Raw genomic sequence first — 22712 nt, 5'->3', positions numbered from 1 at the left:
GAATTAGAGGCCAGGCATTTGGAAATAGAAGCAGCTGAGAGACTGAGGTGTCTAGACAGTCAGGAGAATGAGAAACTGTGACATTTGCAAGCTGCAGAGAATGAGAAACTGCTACACCTGGATGGTGTGGAAAAGGAGCGGCAGAGGCATCATGAAAAGAAGATGCTGACTCTTCACCAGAGTCATGGAGGTAATGGGGAAGGGAGTAAATGGACCCAGAACTGGAAAAGGTCAGTAAATTTCTTCTGCAGTCTACAGAAGGGATAATTTTGATAGTTTCATTCATATGTTTGAGAGGTATGTAAACAGTATGATGCTGACCATAGGCTCTGCGTACAGTCCCTGACCCCCTTACTCCATGTAAAGCTGTAACTGTGTTGTCTAAACTTGCTGATTGTGAATATATTGATTATATTGCTGTTAAGAATCACTTGTTTGATTGTTTTAAACTAACACCTGAAACTTATAAGAAAAAGTGTTTTGAGCACAGATGCAAGGCAGATGAAAGTGTGTGTGAATATGTTGTTAAACTGAGCACTTATTTTCATAGGTGGGTGAGTGGATGTCCGGTCACCACTTTTGAAGAGCTGGCAGACCTTTTGGTGAGAGAACAAGCCCTTAACACTTTGGCTGAGGACATGAGGATCTGGTTAGCTGATAGACAATGTGCTACTTCAGATGAGTTGGGGAAGAAGGGAGACCTATGCCTAGCAAGCAGGGCATCCCTGCACAGGAAGAGGAACCCCCAGTACTGCTCATGGCTCTAAAGGAACCCATGGTGAACAGCACAGACTGCCCCAACAGAATCATCCAATAGCAGGGGAAGCCACTAGGCCAGCTACACATCCAGGACCTAGGGTTAAATGTTTTGAGTGCAACCAGTGGGGCCATGTGGCATACAGATGTCCATGGAGGCAAGGTGGGGAACAAAAGGTGAGAGAGCCAGTAAGTGGGAAAGACAAAATGCCAATAGAAGGTTGTCTTGAGACAACAAGGGTACTGAACTACCATCCTGAAGTTATCCTGATAAGGAAGGATCTTGATGAGGCAGTACTATGTGTTAATGTAGTTACATGCAGTCAGGCCTTGAGACAAGCATGTGGGTCTGGTAGCCTGAGGGAGACCCAGACAGACTGCATACTTGCAGCCAGGACTGGTGAGGTGGTTACTTCAGGGAGGGAGCTGTGAGATTGAAGGTGAGCCACAGCTGCTTGTGGGTACTGATGCTCCCTTGGACAGAGTGTCTGCAAAGGTAGAGGTGAGTATTAGTACCCAGACTGACAGTGATGCACCACTGTCAGAGGATGCCAAATGTCCTGTGGAATGGGAGCTGGAGAGGGTTACAAAGGGAGAGTTGAGATAGGCTCAGCTCACAGACCCTACATTGCAAGGCCTGAGGAAGGTAGCTAGTGAGGGACTCAATTCTCAAGGGAAGGTTGGAATCTGTATACTGGGACAAAGGGTTACTGTATAGAGAGTGGACCCCTGAGGGAGGGCTAGAAGGTGAGAGGGTACAGCAGTTGGCAGTCCCTAGAGCCTACTATCTGGCACTTCTAGACATAGCACATGAAATTTCCTTTGCAGGTCATATGGGCATAAAACATACAAAGAGACATATTATGCAGAACGTCTATTGGCCTGGAATTTCCAGAGCTATAACAGGGTACTGCAGGACCTGTGAGCAGTGCCAAAAGGTAGGCAAGGCAGGATTCAAGGTGAGATCTCCTTTGATGCCTTTACCTGTGATTGAGGAGCCATTTCAGAGGGTAGCTATGGATATTGTGGGGCCTCTGATTACCCCAAGTTCCACAGGGAAAATGTATATCCTAGTGGTAGTGGATTATGCTACCCGATACCCTGATGCAGTGGCTCTGTCCTCCTTTGAGGCAGAAAAAGTGGCAAATGCTTTGTTAGAGATTTTCAGCAGGGTAGGTTTCCCAAAAGAATACTGACTGACAGAGGTGCCAATTTCATGTCAGACTTGCTGACATGTCTGTGGAAGTACTGTGTGGTGAAGCACTTGAGGACCACCCCCCTGCCATCCCCAGACTAATGGTCTTGTTGAGAGGTTAAACTCTACAATCAAGTCCATGCTATGGGCATTTGCAGACCAGTTTAAGAGGGACTGGGACAAATATTTGCTTCAGCTGTTGTTTGCTTACAGAGAGGTTCCCCAGGAATCCACATGGTTTTCACTCTTTGAGTTGTTGTATGAGCATAGGGTGAGGGGACATTTAGATTTAATTTGTGATGATTGGGAAGGTGGGTGTAAATCTCACAAGGAGTCTATTGTGGCATATGTACTAACCCTCAGGACAAGGGTCAGGGAACTCATGGGTTTGGCCCAGGAGAACCTGGCAGAAGCCCAACAACAGACAAAGGTATGATGTGACAGGAAGGCTCAAGCTAGAGAGTATGCTGTAGGGCAGCAGTTAATGGTTCTCATGCCTGTCAGACACAACAAACTGCAAGCAGCTTGGGAGGGACCCTACAAGGTGGTAAGAAAGGTAAGTGATGTAAACTACATGGTAGAACTGCTAGGCCAGAGGCAGGATCACAAATTGTATCATGTTAACATGATGAAACCTTACAATGCTAGGGAGGCCCTTGTGCTGAGCATTTGCAGTGGATTGCAGGAGGAGTCTGAGGGAGATCTGGTGACTGATCTCCTCAGCGAGGCTTGGACTGACACCTCTATGGAATGGGTGGCAATGTCCCAGCAGCTATCTCCTACCAGGTTTGAGAAATCTGAGCAGTGTTACAGGAGTTTGGGGACATGTTCACTGGGAATACAGGGTGCACCCACCTTCTGCAGCACCAGGTAGATACAGGACCCCAAAGGCCTATTAGGCAGGCCCATTATAGCATGCCTGAAAAAGTCAAACAGACTCTGATGGAGAAGATACAGAAGATGTTGGAACTAGGGTTGATTCAAGAATCCAACAGTCCCTGGGCCTCACCCTTGGTGCTGGTGCCAAAGGAGAATGGCAGCGCCAGGTTCTGTGTGGACTACTGGAAATTAAATAGTCACACATAGTCAGATGCTTACCCCATGCCTAGGACAGATGAGACCCTAGAGTAGCTGGGTGGGGCTAAGTATCTTACAACTATTGATCTTACCAAGGGTTACTGGCAGGTGCCTTTTACTCCCAGTGCTAGAGAGAAGTTAGCCTTTGTGACTCCTTTTGGCTTGTATGAGTTCACAAAGATGCTCTTCGGGATGAAAAATGTCCCAGCAACTTTCCAGAGGCTGGTAGATCATATCCTAGCAGGAACAGGAGGGTTTGTCCTTGCTTACCTAGATGATATTGCCATCTACAGCCATTCCTGGCAAGAGCACCTTCAATATGTCAGGGAGGTGACTGGCAGACTACAGAGGGCATGGCTGGCCATTAAGCCAAACAAATGTCAGGTGGGTATGGCAGAGGTTGCCAACCTGGGACATAGAGTGGGGAGTGGTAAGATCAGGCTAGAACCTGCCAATGTAGGAGCCATTCAGGCATGGCCTGCACCTGTTACCAAAAAGCAGGTGAGGGCATTATTTGGGACAGCAGGGTACTACAAAAAGTTTGTCCCTAGTTATAGTACGATAGCTGCTCCCCTTACAGACTTGACAAGGAAGAACAGGCCAGATAAGGTAGTGTGGACCCCATCATGTGAGCAGGCATTCCAGGAGCTTAAGGAAGCTTTGGGAGAACTCCTGTGTTAGCCAGTCCAGAATACAGGAAATAATTTGTTGTGCAGGTGGATGCTTCAAACCATGGGGTGGGGACTGTATTTAGCCAGATTTCTTCAGAGGGAGAAGAGCACCGACTGGTTTATCTCAGTCGTAGGCTCCAACTCAAGGAGGAATGCTATGCAGATGTAGAAAAGGAATGTCTAGCCATAGTGTGGGAACTGCAGAAACTTCAGCCATATCTGTATGGAAGAAAATTCACTGTAGTTACAGATCACAATCCCCTAACATGGTTAAACAGAGCCAGCCAGCAAAATGCCAAGTTACTAAGATGGAGCCTAGGGTTGCAAGCATATGGTATGTTAGTGCAGCACCGCAGTGGGATTATCAATGCCAATGCAGATGGGGGCTCAAGACAGGGAATGAGGTAAAGGATACTCAGATAGACCTAACCCTCTCAAGCAATGTTTCTCAAGGGTCACTTGAAAAACTAGCTTGAGTTCTCCAGGGAGGAAGATGTGTGAAGATAGGTGAAGGCTGCCAGCCTAGCCAGATAGAATTTTGTAGATAATTCTGTCATTTGTAAATATTAATGTAAGCCACAGGCCTTTTCTGTTAAATATGAAAAGACTGTATTGGATGTTGAACTGAAAGAAATGTAACAACAATGCACTCTGCTGTAAGAAAGCTGATAAGTCAAGCATTGTGAAATTCTTTGATCTAAAACTCAGAGCTGCGATGTCTAGAGGGAGGCATTCTGCCTATTGTTTTGAGGCCAGCGTTAATTGCTAGAATTTGCATGTAGAAATTATTTTATTGCTCTGGCTTCCTGACCAGCTGCAAGATCAAAAGGGCTATTAACCTCTGAGGTTCTGTTAGCCTGGGAACCAGAAAGAAATAATGTAATCTGAAATTAATGAGTGGTACTATGTTATCAATTTAAGGATAGAAATAATGAGGGCATTTAACATTTATCTTTAGAACATCCAACATCACCAGCACTACCTGTGTTCTATATGTAAGTTTATTTTAGAACTGTGTTTTCTCATAGATATAGCTAGGAAATAGGAAGATTAGATTAGTCTCTTTTCTGTATTGATGTCAGAACTTTTCAACTGTATTATTTTAAGTATTTCTCTGTGATCTCTGAACTCTTGACTATCACTGTGTAGTAAGATTCTTGTGTTTTTATTATTTATTATTAAATATTTTTAAACCTTTCAACTGTGGCTGTTTTGTGTAGAGATAATTTAAGCTCTAAGAGTACATTGCATATATTTAGTGATATTGTACAAAGCCACTCCAATAGCCTTTCTGTTCAGTCACACTTACCATTTGGATAATAATATTGCACAGTATAATTGGACACCCTTTCATAAGGGCCTTTTAGTAGCTGATAAATATTAGTAGGTGGTGGCAAGCGGTACTACCGTATAGTCTGGCTAAAAGGGACATGGCTGGAGAACCTGTGCCAGCCTTCCCCAGGAGTGTCTGTGTGGTTGTATATAACTCTTATCTTAAAGTGTGTATGTGTGTGTGTGTGTGTGTGTGTGTGTGTGTGTGTGTGTGTGCGTGTGTGTGTGTGTGTGTGTGTGTGTGTGTGTGTGTGTGTGTGTGTGTGTGTGTGTGTGTGTGTGTGTGTCAACTACTTGGGCAGGAACACAAAGCACAGGTTGGACAGAGAGGGTGCTGGAAGTTTTAGCTTGCCCACTAGGCTGAGATCTGGAGCCTATAGCTGTGCCAGTGGGGAGTCTTATTGGGGACCTGGAGAGAAAGAGAGAAACCAGCCCCAGACTGACTGTGATCTCTGTGTGCTCTTAAGGGAAATTGTACTTTACTGTGTGTGTATTTATTATCCTTTCCCTATATAGACGGTCCTCATTGGTGTTAGTGGTGAGGATTGAGGCTCCTTGATTGCTGGGCCAGTACACTGGTATCATACTAATGATACATTTTTACTTCCCATACTCCCCACACTTCTGTCATTAGAGTTCCCCATGCTATTGATGACTATTTCCTGTTGTAAAAGTAATGGAAATAAATCACATTTTCTCATTATATCTCACTTTAGTGGAGAAAAAATTGGCTTCCTTTATTTGATCGGGTCATTAGGTAGACTTAAATATCTGAGTATTCAGCTATACATAATACCTGTAACTGTGCAGTGTTCCTCACTTAATATAGTTATGAACAAAGTCTTGAGTGCTTAAATGTAATCTTCTCTCCCTCTGTCCTTCATAGAGAGTCATGTCTCATTTAGCCTATCTTCTCCATATGTTGCCAAAAATACCTGCTTCTGGCTGATTCTTCTTCATCTACTCCAGGTTCTCTAAATATGTATGATATTATCACACACCTCAACTCTCCTGATTTTGGGAGGAGTCCCATAATTTGTTGAAAAACTTTCGCTCCATCTTTTCTAAAAATGTAAATTATTTTCAGAAATTCTAATGTGCCCCTAATTTGGAGCTTTTCCCTAATTATTTTTTGCTTTGTTCATAACTTTGGTGGAAAAGTTGGAAAATATATACATGATGACAGGCCTTGTATTGTTTTGAAGACTTTTGGTCATCCTTTGATACTAGGTGGGATTTGTTTCCCAAATCTGGAAGGTAATGTGCAAGATATGCTATGGCTGTCTTCCAAATTTAAACACGGTGGTGGTTTTAGATTTACTGGTGACATTAGTTCGCTTACTAAAGAGGGTTCCTATCACTATTCATTCTGGTTACAGCTCTTCTGAGGTTTGATATGTTGGTTTATCACCACTAACATTACTGAAAGCATGTACATCCTCTCCTTGTGACTAAATTTCTTGACGCCCTTAACTCTATCTGAAAAGTTTGCAACATCTATAATAAGTTTTACATTGTCAAACAAAATGAAAAAAGTAGAAGAAACAAAATACAAAAACCAAGAACACACATTCACAAAATGGAAGAGTCCAGCTGCCACCAGGAAGATAAAGTAGGATGTTATGTTGTCCCATCTCGCCTTCATTCTTGCTGGTTGGGTTCAGAACTGAGGATTGGTTCTGACTCGGCCTATTACTAAAGCTAGAGAGTTTCCATTGGCTCGAGGCTATACCCTATCCCATGATGTCTAGGGAAGATTACCCTGATCTAGTTTACCGCTAAACTAGATAGGGTGCTTTTCACTGGGCTCAGGCGAAGTGAAATTCTTTTTTGGCTATATGATACTGTTGTGCAGTGTTTTTTATATAAATATTGTTGTAGAGTAGTTCTAGAGTCTTTAGGATTAGTTTGTGCTACTTTTATATTTAGCACTTGTTGTCCTTTATTGTGCTTGGCCGTCATTGCTTGTTAGGCCTACAATCCCTTTCCCATCTTAAAGCCTTAGTTTCTCTGTACAAACCCATTTTAGTCCCATTTTAGTTAGAGGATTTGTCTTTTGTCTTTGTTTTCAGCGTTTAAGTTAGAGGGCTTTCCCCCATGTTTTTCTACTTCCTTCCCTTATAGACGTTTTGTCATTTTAGTTAAAGATGTCTCCTCTGGCTAGAGGGGATCGTCGCTTAAGTTAGAGACCTCTTTTCTAGTCCCTTCTCCTCCCCGTGTGTTTAACAAAAAAAACAAATAAAAACAAAATAAGTATAACTTTTAACTAGTTACTGCATTTTCCTACTTGTTGTGTGTATTCTTAAAATTGAGTTGAGTTTAGTAGCCTTTGTTTTTGCCTGTCAGATAGCTTTTCCTGAACTGTGTGGCTGTTGTTGTAATGGATTTTTTGCTAATATGTCCAAGGAAGGGAAAGACGTGAAGCAATCATGCTTCAAGAACTGTGACTCCTGTACACAAAAGATGTCGATAACTGATGGACACAACAGTTGTGTCTATTGCTTAGGCGTGGTACACCTTCAGGACTCCTGCTCTATTTGCCATGGTTTTAGCTCCAAGGTACTGCAGGAACTCAAGAACAAACTCATTGTTAGGGGATTGATTAAGGGTCCTTTTACTTAGGCATTAGAGGGAAGTCAGACCTCGAAATCTTCTCTCATTCCCCAAGATCTGACAAATCCACAAAGAGAGCTGCTTTTTCAGCTCCTGCATCTGAGCTGGCATAGAAGCCATCTAAGGACACAACTTTGGACCCAAAGGCTTTTGGGCCCAATGAGGCTATCCTATGGTTCCACCAACTTTATCAGAACTGATTAGGAGCCATACATGGAGATGTTCCCCAACCTTGGAGCCAGTCTCCTCTGTACCTCAGTCTAGCCTAAGATCCTAGACCCACTACTCTCATTCCTCCAGGACCCTGTCAGATGACGATGTGGAGTGGGTAGTCAAGAGGTTGCTTCGGACTCCAGCACTGGCCAAGATCCTTTTGAGTCCAGCCCAGTAGGAATTGGATCTGATGACTGTCATGGCCCTTTCTTCAGTTTCTTCTCCAACCCTGGGTGGTTTTAGAGCCAGAGTACTTGGATGTGCTTGTGGTGGAACTGTCAGGCCCTAGACCCCCCCAGGATTCTCGGTCCTGACTTCTACTCCAACCTCTTTGGGGCCATCTTCTGTCGAAGGGTCTGGGAGGTGACACTCCCCCATCGGGTCCGGGGAGAAGACCGGGGTCGGATCTTTGTCAGATCCTAATCTACCTCTCAGGGCTTCGGCACAGGTGAGCTTGGCATGCTCATCGGCCTCAGAGCCCACCTCCTTTGCTCGTGGAATATCTTCTGGCTCTTCAGAACCAAAGGCTTATTCGGGTCCAGATCGTGGTGCCTTTGAGGTCATGAGGAGTGTGCTGTCACCCCTGATTGCTCCACTCTTGGATCCAGGCACTGTTCCCCCAAAATTGTCAGCATCTGCCTCTGTACCATCCCTCTCCCCCAGGCATAGAGAACTGATGTCCCAGGATGCCCCATTGGGTGAGTCACTCTCTTCTGAAACTTCCCCAGATGACCTCTCCAGGGAGGTTTCTCAGAAGAGAACCTGTAAGAGGAAACATCTAGACTTCCTTGAGGAGTCCGTTACATTGGATATGGATTTAGAGGACTCAGAAGGGTCCCCATGGTCACTGTCTGAGGATGTCTCCTTTTCAGACACCCTACAGATCCTGAAGCAGAGAGGCAGCTGGAAGACCCTTACCCCTTCTGAAGATGAATCCCTATACCTGGAGCAATTTGGATCTCGACCCTCCACCTCTTGGGTGTCTATGCATTTTGATTAGCTCCTTGGTGTAGTTAGTCGAAAGGTGTGGGGCTCTCCAGAATCAGTGGAACCTGTTCTGAGGAGGCCCAACAAATTTATAACTGCTCCATCTGATAGGGAATTCTTATCCAAAGGTGCCCTAGTAGATGCTATGGTGGTGGTGGTGGCCACCAAAAAGGAAATAGCGAGACTTCTTCATCTCAAACAATGGACAGATATGGCAAGCATATGTTCTCGTCAGCAGCCTTTACTCTCAGGTTGCTGAACTACTTAACTCATTTTACTAGACTCCATAGGGATCTCCTGAAGGAGATAGGAAATACTCTCCAAGGTTCTACAGCTGCAGGGCTCTCAGACAAGGTTACCTTTCAGCTTGCAACTTTGAGTTCTGTGGTCAACTCCTCTATGTGGCTTTTCTCTTTTGCAGCCGATGGAGCGAGTAGGGTAGCAGGTGCAGGAATAGCTCTGAGGAGACATTCCTGAATGTACCTTTGCGAGTTTGCTGAACCCTTTAAGTCTTCCTTTATAAATTTTCCTTTTGATGGTTCATCCTTGTTCAGGACAAAAGTTAAAGAGACTCTGACTAGGTGCAAACAAGAAGGTAAAACTCTGCCATGAGAGTACATTTTTCCATTCCTACCAGGCCTTATCCCAAAGGGCAGAAGGGCAGCAAAATGTGGTTCTGTAAAACCCAAAGAGCTTCACCGGATACATGTGGTGACCTTTCCCCCAGGGGCAGAGGTGGAAATAATAATGGAAGACACCAATCCCGCAACAGAGGGGGTCCGCAAAATCAGGGCAACAGAGATATGTTCTCTGGCAGACCCATGCAGCGCTCCTGAAAGGAGGCCTGCCTGCCCACCTCTGGAGGCAGTCGGGGCAGACTCTCACTGTACCCCAAAGCCTGGCTAAACATCACTCAAGACAAATGGGTACAGTCGATAATATCGAGGTGATATATTATACCCTTCTCCAACCCACCCCTGCAATCAAGATCAGTCCCAGACATTCGACCCTGTCTAAGGGATGAAGCAACCCTAGAGATACAAAGGTTACTAAGAAAAGAGTCATCCAAGAAGTCCCCACAGACCAAATTGGATCCGGAACTTATTCAAGGTTCTTTTTATTTCCAAAGAAACAGGGGACTGTAGACCCATCTTGGATCTCAGCAGACTGAACAAGTCAGTGAAGAAAGCAAAGTTCTGGATGGTGACACTGCAGTCTATACTCTCTTCAGGATGTGTACTACCATATAAAAATGAACAGGTGATCCAGGAGATATCTACGCTTCTGGCTGGGAGCCAGTCATTACCAGTTCAGAGCTCTGCCCTTTGGTCTCACTACAGCCCCCAGAGTGTTTACCAAATGCATGGCAGTAGTCATGGCTCACCTGAGATGGCTAGGATTCTGGGTGTTTCCATACTTCGATGACTGGCTCCTGACCGCCACCACTGAGCATCTACTAAACAAGGCCAGAGACACCACCAGTCATCTATGCTCGGAAATGGGCATCACTATAAATTTCGAAAAATCCGCCTTGTTTACCATAACAGCATATTACATTCATAGGAGCAGACATAAACACAATTGACATGGTAGCAAAGTTGCCTCATGATAGAATACAGATACTGCATCATCAAGTGTCCATCATGCTCTTGGAAAGGAAGGTACAGGTAAAATTTGTTAGAAAAGTCCTAGGCATGATGGCAGCTGCAATCACATTAGTACCTTTAATACAGCTACATATGAGAGTCCTGCAGTGGCTACTCTTTGCTCAATGGTCCATGCAGGAGTTACCCATGTCACACAAGATCTTCCTCACAGACTCCTGCAAGAAGGATCTATGCTGGTGGCCTCTATCCACACAGGTAACCCTAGGTAGCCCATTCCTTCTCCCTTAACCTGTAGCTACAGTGACCACTGATGCTTCCCAGATAGGGTAGGGGAGGCATTATCTGGGAAAGACTGTCCAGGAAACTTGACAAGAACATGAGTACCACTTGCACATCAATGTCCTAGAGATGAGGGTGGTGCTTCTGGCACTGCAAGCCTCTAGAGCTCTCTTCCACCAGGTACGATTACAATACAGATGGACAATATGTCGGCAGTGTGGTATATCAACAAACAAGGTGGAACCAGATCAGGGGGTGTTGGGAGGCTCAAAAAGTATGGCAATGGGCAATTTCTTCTCATCATTTTCTGATTGCAATGCATATCCCGGGGAAATCCAATGTAATAGTGGACAAATTAAGCAGAGTGATTCTAATGCCACATGAGTGTTCCCTGAAACAGGAAATTGCAAACCAAATATTTTGCAAGTGGGGCCAGCCTTGCTGCAACCTTTTTACCATGCCCATGAATACCAAATGCAGCAGCTACCTTGCCCTAATCCCCCCTCTGGGAGAGAACCAAGGGATGCACTTGTTCACGATTGGCCCCATGACTTCTTTATGCTTTTCCCATTTCCACTAATCCCCAAGGTTCTACAGAAAGCCAAATTGATGAGTTGCAGGTTAATTCTCATTGCTCCATATTGGCCTCATCAAATCTGGTTTCCTTTCCTATGGCCCCATCTCCAAGAATAGCCGTGAATCCTGGACCCGGTACCAGATCTTCTGACTCATCAGTCAGGAACGCTCCATCCCTCTAGTCAAACCCTCAAACTGACAGCTTGGCTGCTCCACTTCCAGTCTTAGCCAGGCTTCCAGACATTTCCCGCCTGTGAGACACATTCTTGTTTCATCTCATAAGACAATGAGTAGAAAGCTTTATGCTAATAAATGGAAAAGGTTTTCTTGTTGGGCTTCCAAGAATCAAACTGACCCCTTCACAGGCCCTGTAAGTACAATCTTAGACTTCTTAGCAGAAATCTTTAATCAAGGCACAGCAGCAGCTCAGCTACCATACAAGTACAATTAGCTGCCATTTCTAACTACCACATAGGAGACATGGGATCAAAACTAATGTCTCACAGGTTGTGCAAAGCTTTCTTGAGACCTACTTTTTTATTAAGACCACCAGTAATGGAACCACCACCTCCTTGGGATCTCAATTTGGTGCTGACTACTCTGATTTTCCCACCATACGAACCAGCTTCCTCTTGCCAACTGAAATTTCTAACCTGGAAAACAGCCTTTTTGATAGCCATTACTTCAGCTAGGAGGCTTTCAGAACTTCAAGCTCTGTCCATTTACCCTCCATATTTGTTTTTTCACAAAGATAGAGTCTCTCTTAGAACAAATCCTTCATTCCTTCCAAAGGTATGTTCTGAGACCAGTTTGAACCAGTCCATTGACCTGCCTGTTTTCTTTCCGAAGTATGGCAACAAGGCAGAATATAAGCTACACCAGTTAAACATCCACAGGTAGTAACATTTCTACTTGCATAGAACAAAAGAATTCAGGAAATCTGACCAGTTATTCATCTCTTTTTCAGATAACAAGAAAGGTGCACTGATATCTAAAGTTACTTTGTCAAAATGGCTTACTGACATGATAATCTACACATATAATTCTCAGCATAAACAATTGCCAGGAAGGATTAGGGCTCACTTAACAAGAGCTATGTCGACTTTGGACACTTTTTAGGCCAGATTGCCTTTGGACTCAATCTGTGCTACAGCCACATGGGTCAATCCTCATACATTCATCTCTCATTACAAAGTAGATGTGGCCTCCAGACACAGGGCTTCATTTGGTTCCACTATTCTGAAGAGCTTATTCCCTTGAGCCACCCAAGAAAGAAGGTGCTGGGGACACTGTCCCAACCAGCAAGAATGAAGGCAAGATAGGACAACATAACATTAAGAAGTTATGTACTCACCATAACATTCCATGTTTGTTGTCCATAATCTCACCTTCATTATTGTGTCCCACCCTCCTTCCCCCAACCTTCGCTCCTGGAGGATTGAGAGGAATTCTTTATTGGTTAAAAAAAGTGGTACTCTGGTTTCTTTCTTGCCTCATGAGATATAGGCTAGGAGTTATTACCATTGCCTTTGTCATATCACCTTCTAATATGTTAGCAATCTGCAAACAAGATCTGGGTAATCTTCCCTAGGCATCATGGGATAGGGTATAGCCTCGAGCCAGTGGATGCTCTTGAGCTTTAGTAATAGGCTGAGATGGAACTGATCCTCGGTTCCGAACCCAACCAGCAAGAATGAAGGCAAGATTATGGACAACAAACATGAAACATAATGGTGAGTACATAACGTCTTATTAATTCAGTCACTACTATTAGAAACAGACTCCAAAAACAAAGCTTAGTATTTCCACACAGATGTTATGTCTGAACAAATCCATAGTGACCTTGGAAAGTACAAATAATTATTTATTCATAAAGAAATGATAAGGTTTTTTTTTTCATGCAAAAAGAAACTGTATCAGATAAAGTTATCTGCATTAAAACTTCAGCTGTATATACACCCCTTTAAAACGTCAGTCATTACAAGAGCATACTAAGACACACCCCATACCATTCACAATTAAAATTGCCATAAAAATCACTTGTTACAGCAACTCTACATAAAATATATACATATACACATATGCACATGTTTATCTTTAAAAACAAGTTCCATATATATTCAAATAGTCAAGTAAGTCATCTCTCCAATGCTTTAAGTTTTAAAATACTACTAATTGAAACCTGCCCATTCAAACCTGGCCAGCATGTAGCATTCAAAAGTAGCTGCCAGATCAATTCACGTCATTTTAATAATAAAGACCATGCTCCACCCCTTTCATTTAGCTGTAAAGTTCTCAATACTATAAATTTAAAACAATGTCCTTCATTGTCTGCACAGTGTTTTGACAGGGCATTTGTCTCTTTTTTTATGTTTCTCTCAAATGTTCATATATATGTGACTTCAGCTTCCTGTCAGCTTTACCTATATAAATACATGCACAACAGCGTAAGGCACAATACACCACCCTCTCTGACAAATAAGAATATTTTGCTCACTGTTTCACCTTGTACCCATGAATGGTTACCTCTGAAACCTCTATTACTGACGAATAATATGAGGAAAAAAACACACTTTTTCATAGAACCACTGGTCTTTGAAACCACTTGTTTCTCAAGCATATTTTCAGATTCATTCATTTTTTATAAACAATAATAGGTTTTTCAGTAATAGAATTCCTTAAATCTTAATCAGATTTTAAGATTTGCCATTTTTGTCAATATGTTAGTTACTTGCACAAAATATGGTGATGAAAGAATTCTTATCCTCCACAACACTACATTTTTCTTTACCAAACTGCCCATAGGGTCCAAATCCATGTTATCAGTTAACAAAATTCTCTCCAGGCCAGTAGGATTTACATAATTTGGAAAAACTTATAACTCTCTTAGAATGGGTACAAAATGTCCCCTTTCTCTTTTAATCAGGACCTCTAGCATAATTTCATCTATGAGGGAGCAGGTTTACCCATACTTAAGAAACATACCTATTAGAAGGTCACATTTTTCCAAGAAAAATTCCATAGTGAATACCATTCTTACTGCCCTGATGAACTGACCCTTCACCACAGCCTGCTTTTGCTTAAAGGAGTATGCACTAGAAAAATGTAATAAATTGTTCGAGTATGTTTCTTTTCTAAAAATCCTGGAAACAAATATATTATTCACTCTACCCTTGACAGAAGAAGATCCTGGAATGCAATTTCTTCTTCACCTATTGCATGTGTAAATTTCAAAAATGATGTACTATTAATCCTCTTCTTCTTTCAGCTTTTCCTGGTTAGGGGTCACCACAGCAGATCACCTGTCTGCTTATGATTGGCAGTGGAGTTTTACGGTGTCGTGTTGCCAGCCAGTACAACATCGGGCAGCCACAGTGGTGCAGCGGCACCCAACCTTCCAGAGAAGGCACACACACATGCATACACTCATGCCCAGGGCCAATTTAGAGTGTCCAATCCACCTACAGCATGTCTTTGGAATGTGGGAAGAAACTGGAGCACTTGGAGGAAACCCATGCAACCACAGGGAGGACATGCAGACTCCGCACAGAAAGCACCCCAGCCAAGTATTGAACTGGTGAACCTCTTGCTGTGAGATGCAATGCTAACCGCTGCACCACCATGGCCACCTGATATTGTACTATTAATATAAACCAAAAATTCAGGAATTACTTCTTTATGGCCATCCCAAATGAAAAGCATGCCATCCAAAAAATGTGTATAAAGATGACGGTATTGATGGAACATTGAATTAAGCAAAAACTCTCCCAAAATAGCATTACAATATTTGCATATACACTACCACATGGTGAACCCATAGCCATCTCTTCACATTGTATATAAAATTCTTTCTCAAATGTGATGTAGTCATTAAGTAGATCCATCTCCAATTGTTCCAAAACATTAATTTTTATTTCTGGAACACCTTTATCAACTAGATACTCACAAAACCACTTGAGTCCTACATCATGTGGAATTACAGAATATAAATCCTTAATATCCACAGTGATGAAAACAAAATCAGTCTTGAACTGAATTCGATTTATTTTGTTCAAGAACTCCCACGAGTCCTTACAAATAGATGCTTCCTTCATCACTAAATCCTTCAATTTAATATCAATAAATTTGGTTATGGGATATGTGATAGACCCTCTTGCATCTACATTTGGATACATTGGTGGCTGGTTGACATTTTTATGCAACTTAGGCAACCCAAAAATTGTTACGATCCTAGGAAAAGGGACATCCAAAAAATGTAATTCCTCAATAGAGATATGTCCCTCAATGAATAAATCCTGCAAGGCCCCTTTTATTGCCCAATAGGCACCGTTCAACTGATTTAAAGAACTAAGCTCATATGTTTCAATAGCTAAAATTTCTTTCATCTTACCATTGTAATCCACCTTACTCATTATCACCACACCACTCCCTTATCAGGTTTCATAATTCATATAGATTTCTCCCCACTAAGTGTTTTCAGCTATAACTTCTCAGCTTGAGTTATATTATTTTTTATATAATTCCCATACATACCAATATTACGTATGCTGAGTTTACACAATCTTTCAAACAATTTAAGAGTGGCATGGATAAGGGGGTTATAAGTTCTTGAACTAGTAAATAGTTTTGTAATTGACCTCACATCCTGAAACAAAAAACTCAAATTGCGTTTCCTCACAAAAAGTCTCAAATCGATTAACACACTTGACAAATTCATCTTCTTACTAGGCACAAATGTGAGACCCTTTGCAAATAAATTGCCACAAACCATATCAATTAGTGCTGATGAATAATTAAAAATGTTAAAGTCTTCCTCACTATTTAAGGTTATTTTAACAGGAGGTAGGACATATCCATCATCCATAGCTGGTACTATCAACTCTAAAACCTAGCGCTGGTGTTCCCTCTCCTGGCCTTGAAACCCCCTCGATGGGGTGGCTTGTTCTGGTAACATGTATTCGATTGAGGGGCAGAGTACCTCTTCTTCTGCTGTAGATTCCTCAGATGTTCAGAATGTCTGGGAAGACATTGCCGCTCTGTCTCTAAAAATTATCATCATCCATATGATGACCCACCACTGGACCAGTAATGAAGGAACCTGAATCATCACCAGTAGCAACAGTGGGAGAACATTCTCTGGGAGGATGACAGGTGCACACATAGTATTTCCAGATGCAACTCTCTCATCAAGTGCAATTTCCCTTAAGAGCACATAGAAACCACAGTCAGTCCAGAGCTGGTTTCTCCCTCTTTCTCCAGATCCCCAATAAGACTTCCCATTGGCACAGCTATAGAGTTGAGATCTCAGCTGATTGACAAAGCCAAGACTTGCAGCACCCTCTCTGTCCAACTGGTGTTTCATGTCCCTGCCCAAGTAGCTGACACACACACTCTTTGAGGTTTGATTTACACACACACACACACACACACACACACACACACACACACACACACACACACACACACACACACACACACAAGCACCTGTGAGAGTCTGGCACAGGTTTACTAACTATGCCTCCTTTTGCCAAGACGATAAGGCAGTTACCACTGGCACCAGTCAACTCCTTATCAGTTACTTTAAGGCCCTTAACAAAGGGTGTCCAATCTTACTGTGTAATATTCACATTAATACAAATGGTAGTTTGACCAAGAGTAAGGCTATTAGGAGTGGCTGACACAATATCACCAAATAAATATGCAAGTACTCTCAAAACTTAAATATCTCTACACAGATCAGCCACAATGAAAGGTTTAAATATATTTAATAATAATAATAATAATAATAATAATAATAAAAGAACAAGACACTACTAAATATATATTCACAGTGACATCAGAGTTCAAAAAGACAGGAAATATTTAAAATAACATTGCAGTACAGGCTCACACAAATAAAGAAAAATATCTAAACTAAGCTTCACTATATTCTTGACTGTATCTAATAGAATTACTATAACCTAAGAACTTACTAATAGACCAAGGCAGATGTGGTGAATGGATCTTCTAGTTGTTGTCCAGTCCAAGACAGAATACAGAATGCTCTGTCTCACTAAGAAACTTCTCAAAATAATATCTCAAATATTACTGCTGGGAGAGCTTGCAGAATGACATCACTTCTTGTCATCTGACGCTAGTTCCCAGGCAAAACAACCATTGATGAAGCTAGCAGTATTTAGCATCAACTTGTAAAGATATACAGACAAAGGTTTCTTTTCAGATCTCTGGCAGATGCTGGAAGTCATAAAACAATTGCATTCCTTCATGCTTTCAAGACCAGTAATTAGTTCACCCTAAAGACAATACAGAAAGTTTCCTGGTACAGGCATTGTGTCTCTTGCTGCATTGAAAACTGAAAGATACCATCTTTTATGGCCTAGCGATAAAGTAATTTAATTTCAGTTATTTTCCTGAAGTTTGCTGGGCTGAAGTCAACCTCCTGTATTCCATTTTCCACTGATAAAATATATACATTTCAACAGTTACAATAGTGCATGTACATTTCTGTTCTCTTCCAGTAAGGCACACTGTGGATCCATTTTAAACACAAGCATTTTACAAATACCTTTTCAGCACACACATCTGTACAAGCAGTTTGATATACACATGACATAAAGTTCTAATGCATTTGAAACAGAATCATCTTATATAAATCATTTCAATATTCACCAATAGCATATAATTATTTACAAGATTCCATCTAGCTGGGCTGGCAGTATCTCATTTTGTCACAATCCACTTCAATTACAAGCTCTTTCTCCTTATCATTTTCCCTAGATGTATTAGGTCCAGGAACATCATATCTATTCCCTCATTCCTGTGAACAAGGGGAAGGGATAAGCAGTTTTCTCTTTATATATCTTCTGATCTCCCACTAATTTCTTTATTTTCCTATTCTTAATTACATTCAGTTGTTGTTCTATACTCTTAAATATATGGGTAAATTCATATTCATTAGATTTAAACTGAGAACTTTGCACAATAATATTATCCAGCTGAGTCACATGACTTGTCAGTGCGTCAATTAGTAATTCATTGTGTTTGACCACTAAGTGCAGATATTCAATCCCTTATTTATCACATAAATCTAACAGTTCTTTATGAAATAATGAATCCGCTACTAAACCAGTAGGAAAGCTCCAAATGTGCAAATGTTTTACATTGCCTTGTTTGCTCCTGTGAACCCCAAAAATAAAACTAGTGTCGTGGAGAAAGTACAAGATTATTTTCAATGAAATATGAGGAAAAGCTAGAGTGCAGCAAAAATAACTAACTAAATAAATAAATAATAAAATCAGACAGACAAGATGACTTTCATGATTATCATAATGGTTAAGGTACTTACCTCACAAGCACAAGGTACAGGATTTGATTCTTACAAATTGGCTAGGCTTAAAATGGCTCACAAGGGCAGATAGCCTTAGTACTAACCTGTGAACATATGGTAACATACTGCATATCTTAGACAGTTATTCCCTGAAGACTATGTAATGTTCCCTTGTAGAATTGTTTTAACTGATTGGTGAAATCTCATGTCTTCACTTGAAATATTGTAAGACACTCTTGCCTAGTCTTCCAGTATGCAAGTAATACTGGAACCATACATATTTTTGTAGGGTACTAACTGGGAACAACTGCAGCTAAAATGCAAGCTGTTGTTTTCAGTATCCATTACTGCATCAAACTATTATAACTTGTCCCAACAAAATTCTTTCATTTTACAGTGTTCCATTCTATTGAATTTGCATTAATAGCTGAGAAGTAAGCAAATAAAACATTGTTACAAATGGTAACAAGAGGATTGTACAAAAAATGTGTTTCCAATTTTTGTTACCTACTGCATTTATACCTACTTTTCCACCTTACTTCTTTCTTCTTTCCTTCCTTCCTTTTTATGTTATATTGCATTAATATTTTCTTCTTTACAAGTATTTAGTACTGTCTAACCTTTTTGTCTGCCCCTAAAGGTGTACAATCATATATGGGACTACAACAATGTATATTGATATGCTATCACAGCCGGACTTCTCAAAGTATGACCTGTCAAGTTTGGAAACAGGTAAGAATGTTTCAATTTTCTAACTATTTAACAAGTCTCATGCTGTGGAAATATGATCCAGCTGTGGACGTGCACTGAAAATATACAAAACTAAGCATTCTTTAGCTATGATTAAATGCACTGTGAAAAAAATGGACTTCTGTTTCTATCTTACATTTAGAGGGTGTATAGACTCTATTACTTTCCCAAAATGCAAAACAAAACAGATGTTTTCTCCTGCTGACATTTCAGCTGCTCCCAAATTTTTGCTTTTTGGTCCTGAGCAGTCAGTGCTGAAGACAAATGACTAGATATTTTATCAACTGAGCAGATTATTAGTCCAGTAACAATAAAGGTAATTTCATACTTAGCAAAGACACTAACCCTGCATTTAAGGAATACAGAACATATTCCCAGGGATTCAGCAAGCTCTGCATGGCATGCAGGAATAGTGCAAGAGCTGCTGCAGGCAATATGGCTGCCATGCGATCCAGGAATAAGCTTCCGGGACGTGCACAAGCGCTCCTGCACTATTCCTGCACAGATACAGCCCCTGTATGCTAATTACCTCATTTGCTGGTGAAAAACATGCAAATGAGGTGAATTAGCAATCCAGGAAGCAGGCAGACGTCTGTGCAGGAATAGTGTAGATTGCAGAAATGTATTCAGCCAGTAGCTGAATACATTTCTACAAACTACAAAACGGAGGTATGACAGCTCATAAAAATGCATGTATCAGAAGGGTTAGGCATGCCAAAGGCCAAATATATGGTCATAGGCATGAAAATTAGTTTCACAATTATAAAAATTAACATTTTTTGTTGGCTGATGTTGGACGTTTAAGCACAGGGCGGAGGTCCGCAAATGGGATCAGCCCAAAAGTTAAAAAAAAAAAGCTGGAAATAAGCTTTTAAACCAAAATCATAATTCTGCCATAATAGTCAATGGCATGCATAACAAATCAAGACCATGGAATAGTGGTTACTAAAGGGGAACGCTGAGTGTCGGATTTGTAACCATGCATTAGCAGTCAATCCTATGCAAATGAGGGCAATGATACTGAATCACAGATTTCCCCTCAGTGCTAGCATGCACCCAACCGTGTAAGTGCATTAAGACCACAGTGTAAGCCTAAGGGCTAGGTAACTTCATAAGGGGGTGTCATGCATGCTGTATGCTTATTGGAGCCCTGTGGCTCATGTTTGCGCTTAGCTAAGCACAGCTAAAGCAGGGTGTGTGTCTAAGGCTGTATTCTCTTTCACTAAGAAATGCAGAGTGTGATCATGTCCAGGGAGGGCCAGTTTCTGCTTACAGTGTTTACATTGCCTAAACGGGTGTGCGCCGCACGCACCAGGTTTAAAAATAAAAAAACAGGAAGTAGCAGCTCCCATCACATCTGAACACTGGGTTTGTGCAGAGCACCACGGGGCTTAAACAGGAAGGCAATGGGAAGGGAAAATAGCAGTAGGAAAGTAATCAAGGAGAACTAGCATAGCTGGCAGGTGAAATGAATCAGAACCAGCCAATTACACAGGCAGCAGCCCAGCCCAGCCAAACTCACTACTATAAACTATGCAAACACCTTTCCCTCTGGTTTTTCCCACAAACTCTATACCACAGGTGTACACAAATGGGGACATTTTACTTAACAAAAGCAACAAAATGATAGGGGCTGCTTTTGCTCTCATAAAATAACATGCAGAAGAGGCTGAGGGTGGTGAGGATGACAATGCTGACGACCAACCCACAGTGAGGAGAAGGAGAAGAGTGTACAGACCCAGGGTAACCTACCAGGGGCTACATGAGCTGGAGATTGTGGTGCACTATAGGGTGGACAGGGACCTCCTACAGAAAATTGTTGAGCTGTGCCGGCCACGCCTCACACACAGAACTGACAGAGGGGAACCCATCCCAGTGGATATGAAGGTATGTGTAGGCTTAGGAATACTATCCACAGGTTTCTTCCAGAGGCCAATTGGGGATATCATGGAGATCTCATAGGCATCAGCATCCAGGGTACTCCACCAGCTATTGGATGCCATGTCAGCACATGCCGGTGAGCACATATATTTCCACAACACCTGTGAGGTGCTGACCAGTAATATGCTTCTCTTCCACCAAATAGCAGAATACCCTGAGGTAGTGGGTGCTATAGACTGCATGTGCATACACATCAAAGCACCACCCGGTGAGCGAAACAGAGTCTACATAAACCACAAGAGCTTCCCCTCCATCAACTGCCAGGTCATTGTGATGCCCAGGGCATTATAATGAATGTGTGAGCTGGCAGCCTTGGAAGCTATCACAACTCCCACATCTGGCATATGATGCAGCTGTAAAAGAGATTTGCCAATGGGGACATCCCATATGGCCACCTAGTGGGGGATGCTGGTAATGCACTGGAGCTGTGGCTGATGACACCCATCAGAAATGCACACACACACCCGAATAAGAACTCCATAATGAGGCACATGCACAGACCAGAATCATAATAGAACATGTGTTTGAGATGCGCAAATCATGGTTCCATTGCCTGGACATATCCGGGGGAGCCTTGCAGTATTCACCAGCTACATGTACCCAAATTCTCATTGTATGTGCCATGCTACACAATATGGTCCTGTGAATAAAGCTGCAGCAGGAACAGCATGGGTCAGAGCCACACAGCCCCCCACCATTGCCAAGGCCAGCACAGGCACAGAGTGACTTGGAGGAGGAACAACCTGAGCCTGCTCCTATAGGCAGAAGGAGGCATGCCCAGTATGCCCAGACCTTGGCAAAGAGGCAATGCATAGCACATACACTGACATGGTAGGAACCCAGGGAATGACACCTCTCTCTGACTCACACATACAGTAAAAGGGATGCCAAACATGACACTACCTGTGCTTAACCGTGTATAGGGAGTGTACTATGTACATCCGACATAGTCAGCCCTCCAGCACCATCCTCAGTACTGGCATAGCCACAAGGTAAGTCACTCTCACTATCAGTTGCTGAATGTAGTAGTATGTTCTACTACCTGTATCTATGGTATGGATGTAAGCATGCAAGGGAATTGGGTGGCTGAATGGGATGGCAGCAGATAGTAGACACCTATATCAGCAGCATGAAATCCATAACAAATACTGTTGTCAACACAGTAGGTAGTACTAGACACGGTGACAAAACCCACTGCAGGAAATGTGGTTGGGCAAATGTGTGTCCATATGGCACACACATGCATGTCAGTGAGGCTCACATAACCAAAAACAGTCTCAGCCACCATAACAGGTGTAGGCGAATACAAAAGGCTGTGCTAAGGCCTCCAATTGATGGCAATGGAGAACAGCTCCCCTCCAGACCTACACAGACAGACTACAACAGGT

At 42.2% G+C, this 22712-nt stretch overlaps 1 protein-coding gene across 1 annotated transcript in view; it reads left to right on the top strand.

The window, feature by feature from the left end:
• The window catches only part of LOC122816306 (medium-chain acyl-CoA ligase ACSF2, mitochondrial-like), a 1435169-nt gene that overhangs the window by 577169 nt on the left and 835288 nt on the right, over positions 1 to 22712 (top strand). Inside the window, exon 9 of the mRNA XM_044089039.1 lies at positions 19274 to 19365. Coding sequence (XP_043944974.1) covers positions 19274 to 19365 — 92 coding nt within the window. The remainder of the gene's footprint in view (positions 1 to 19273; positions 19366 to 22712) is intronic.

The sequence above is a fragment of the Protopterus annectens genome, chromosome 12.part0, assembly GCF_019279795.1.
Source record: "Protopterus annectens isolate FY-2018-M chromosome 12.part0, PAN1.0, whole genome shotgun sequence".
Classification (NCBI taxonomy): domain Eukaryota; kingdom Metazoa; phylum Chordata; order Ceratodontiformes; family Protopteridae; genus Protopterus; species Protopterus annectens.
The sequence above is the reverse complement of the archived record's forward strand: the minus strand, read 5'-3'. Positions and strand labels throughout refer to the sequence as shown.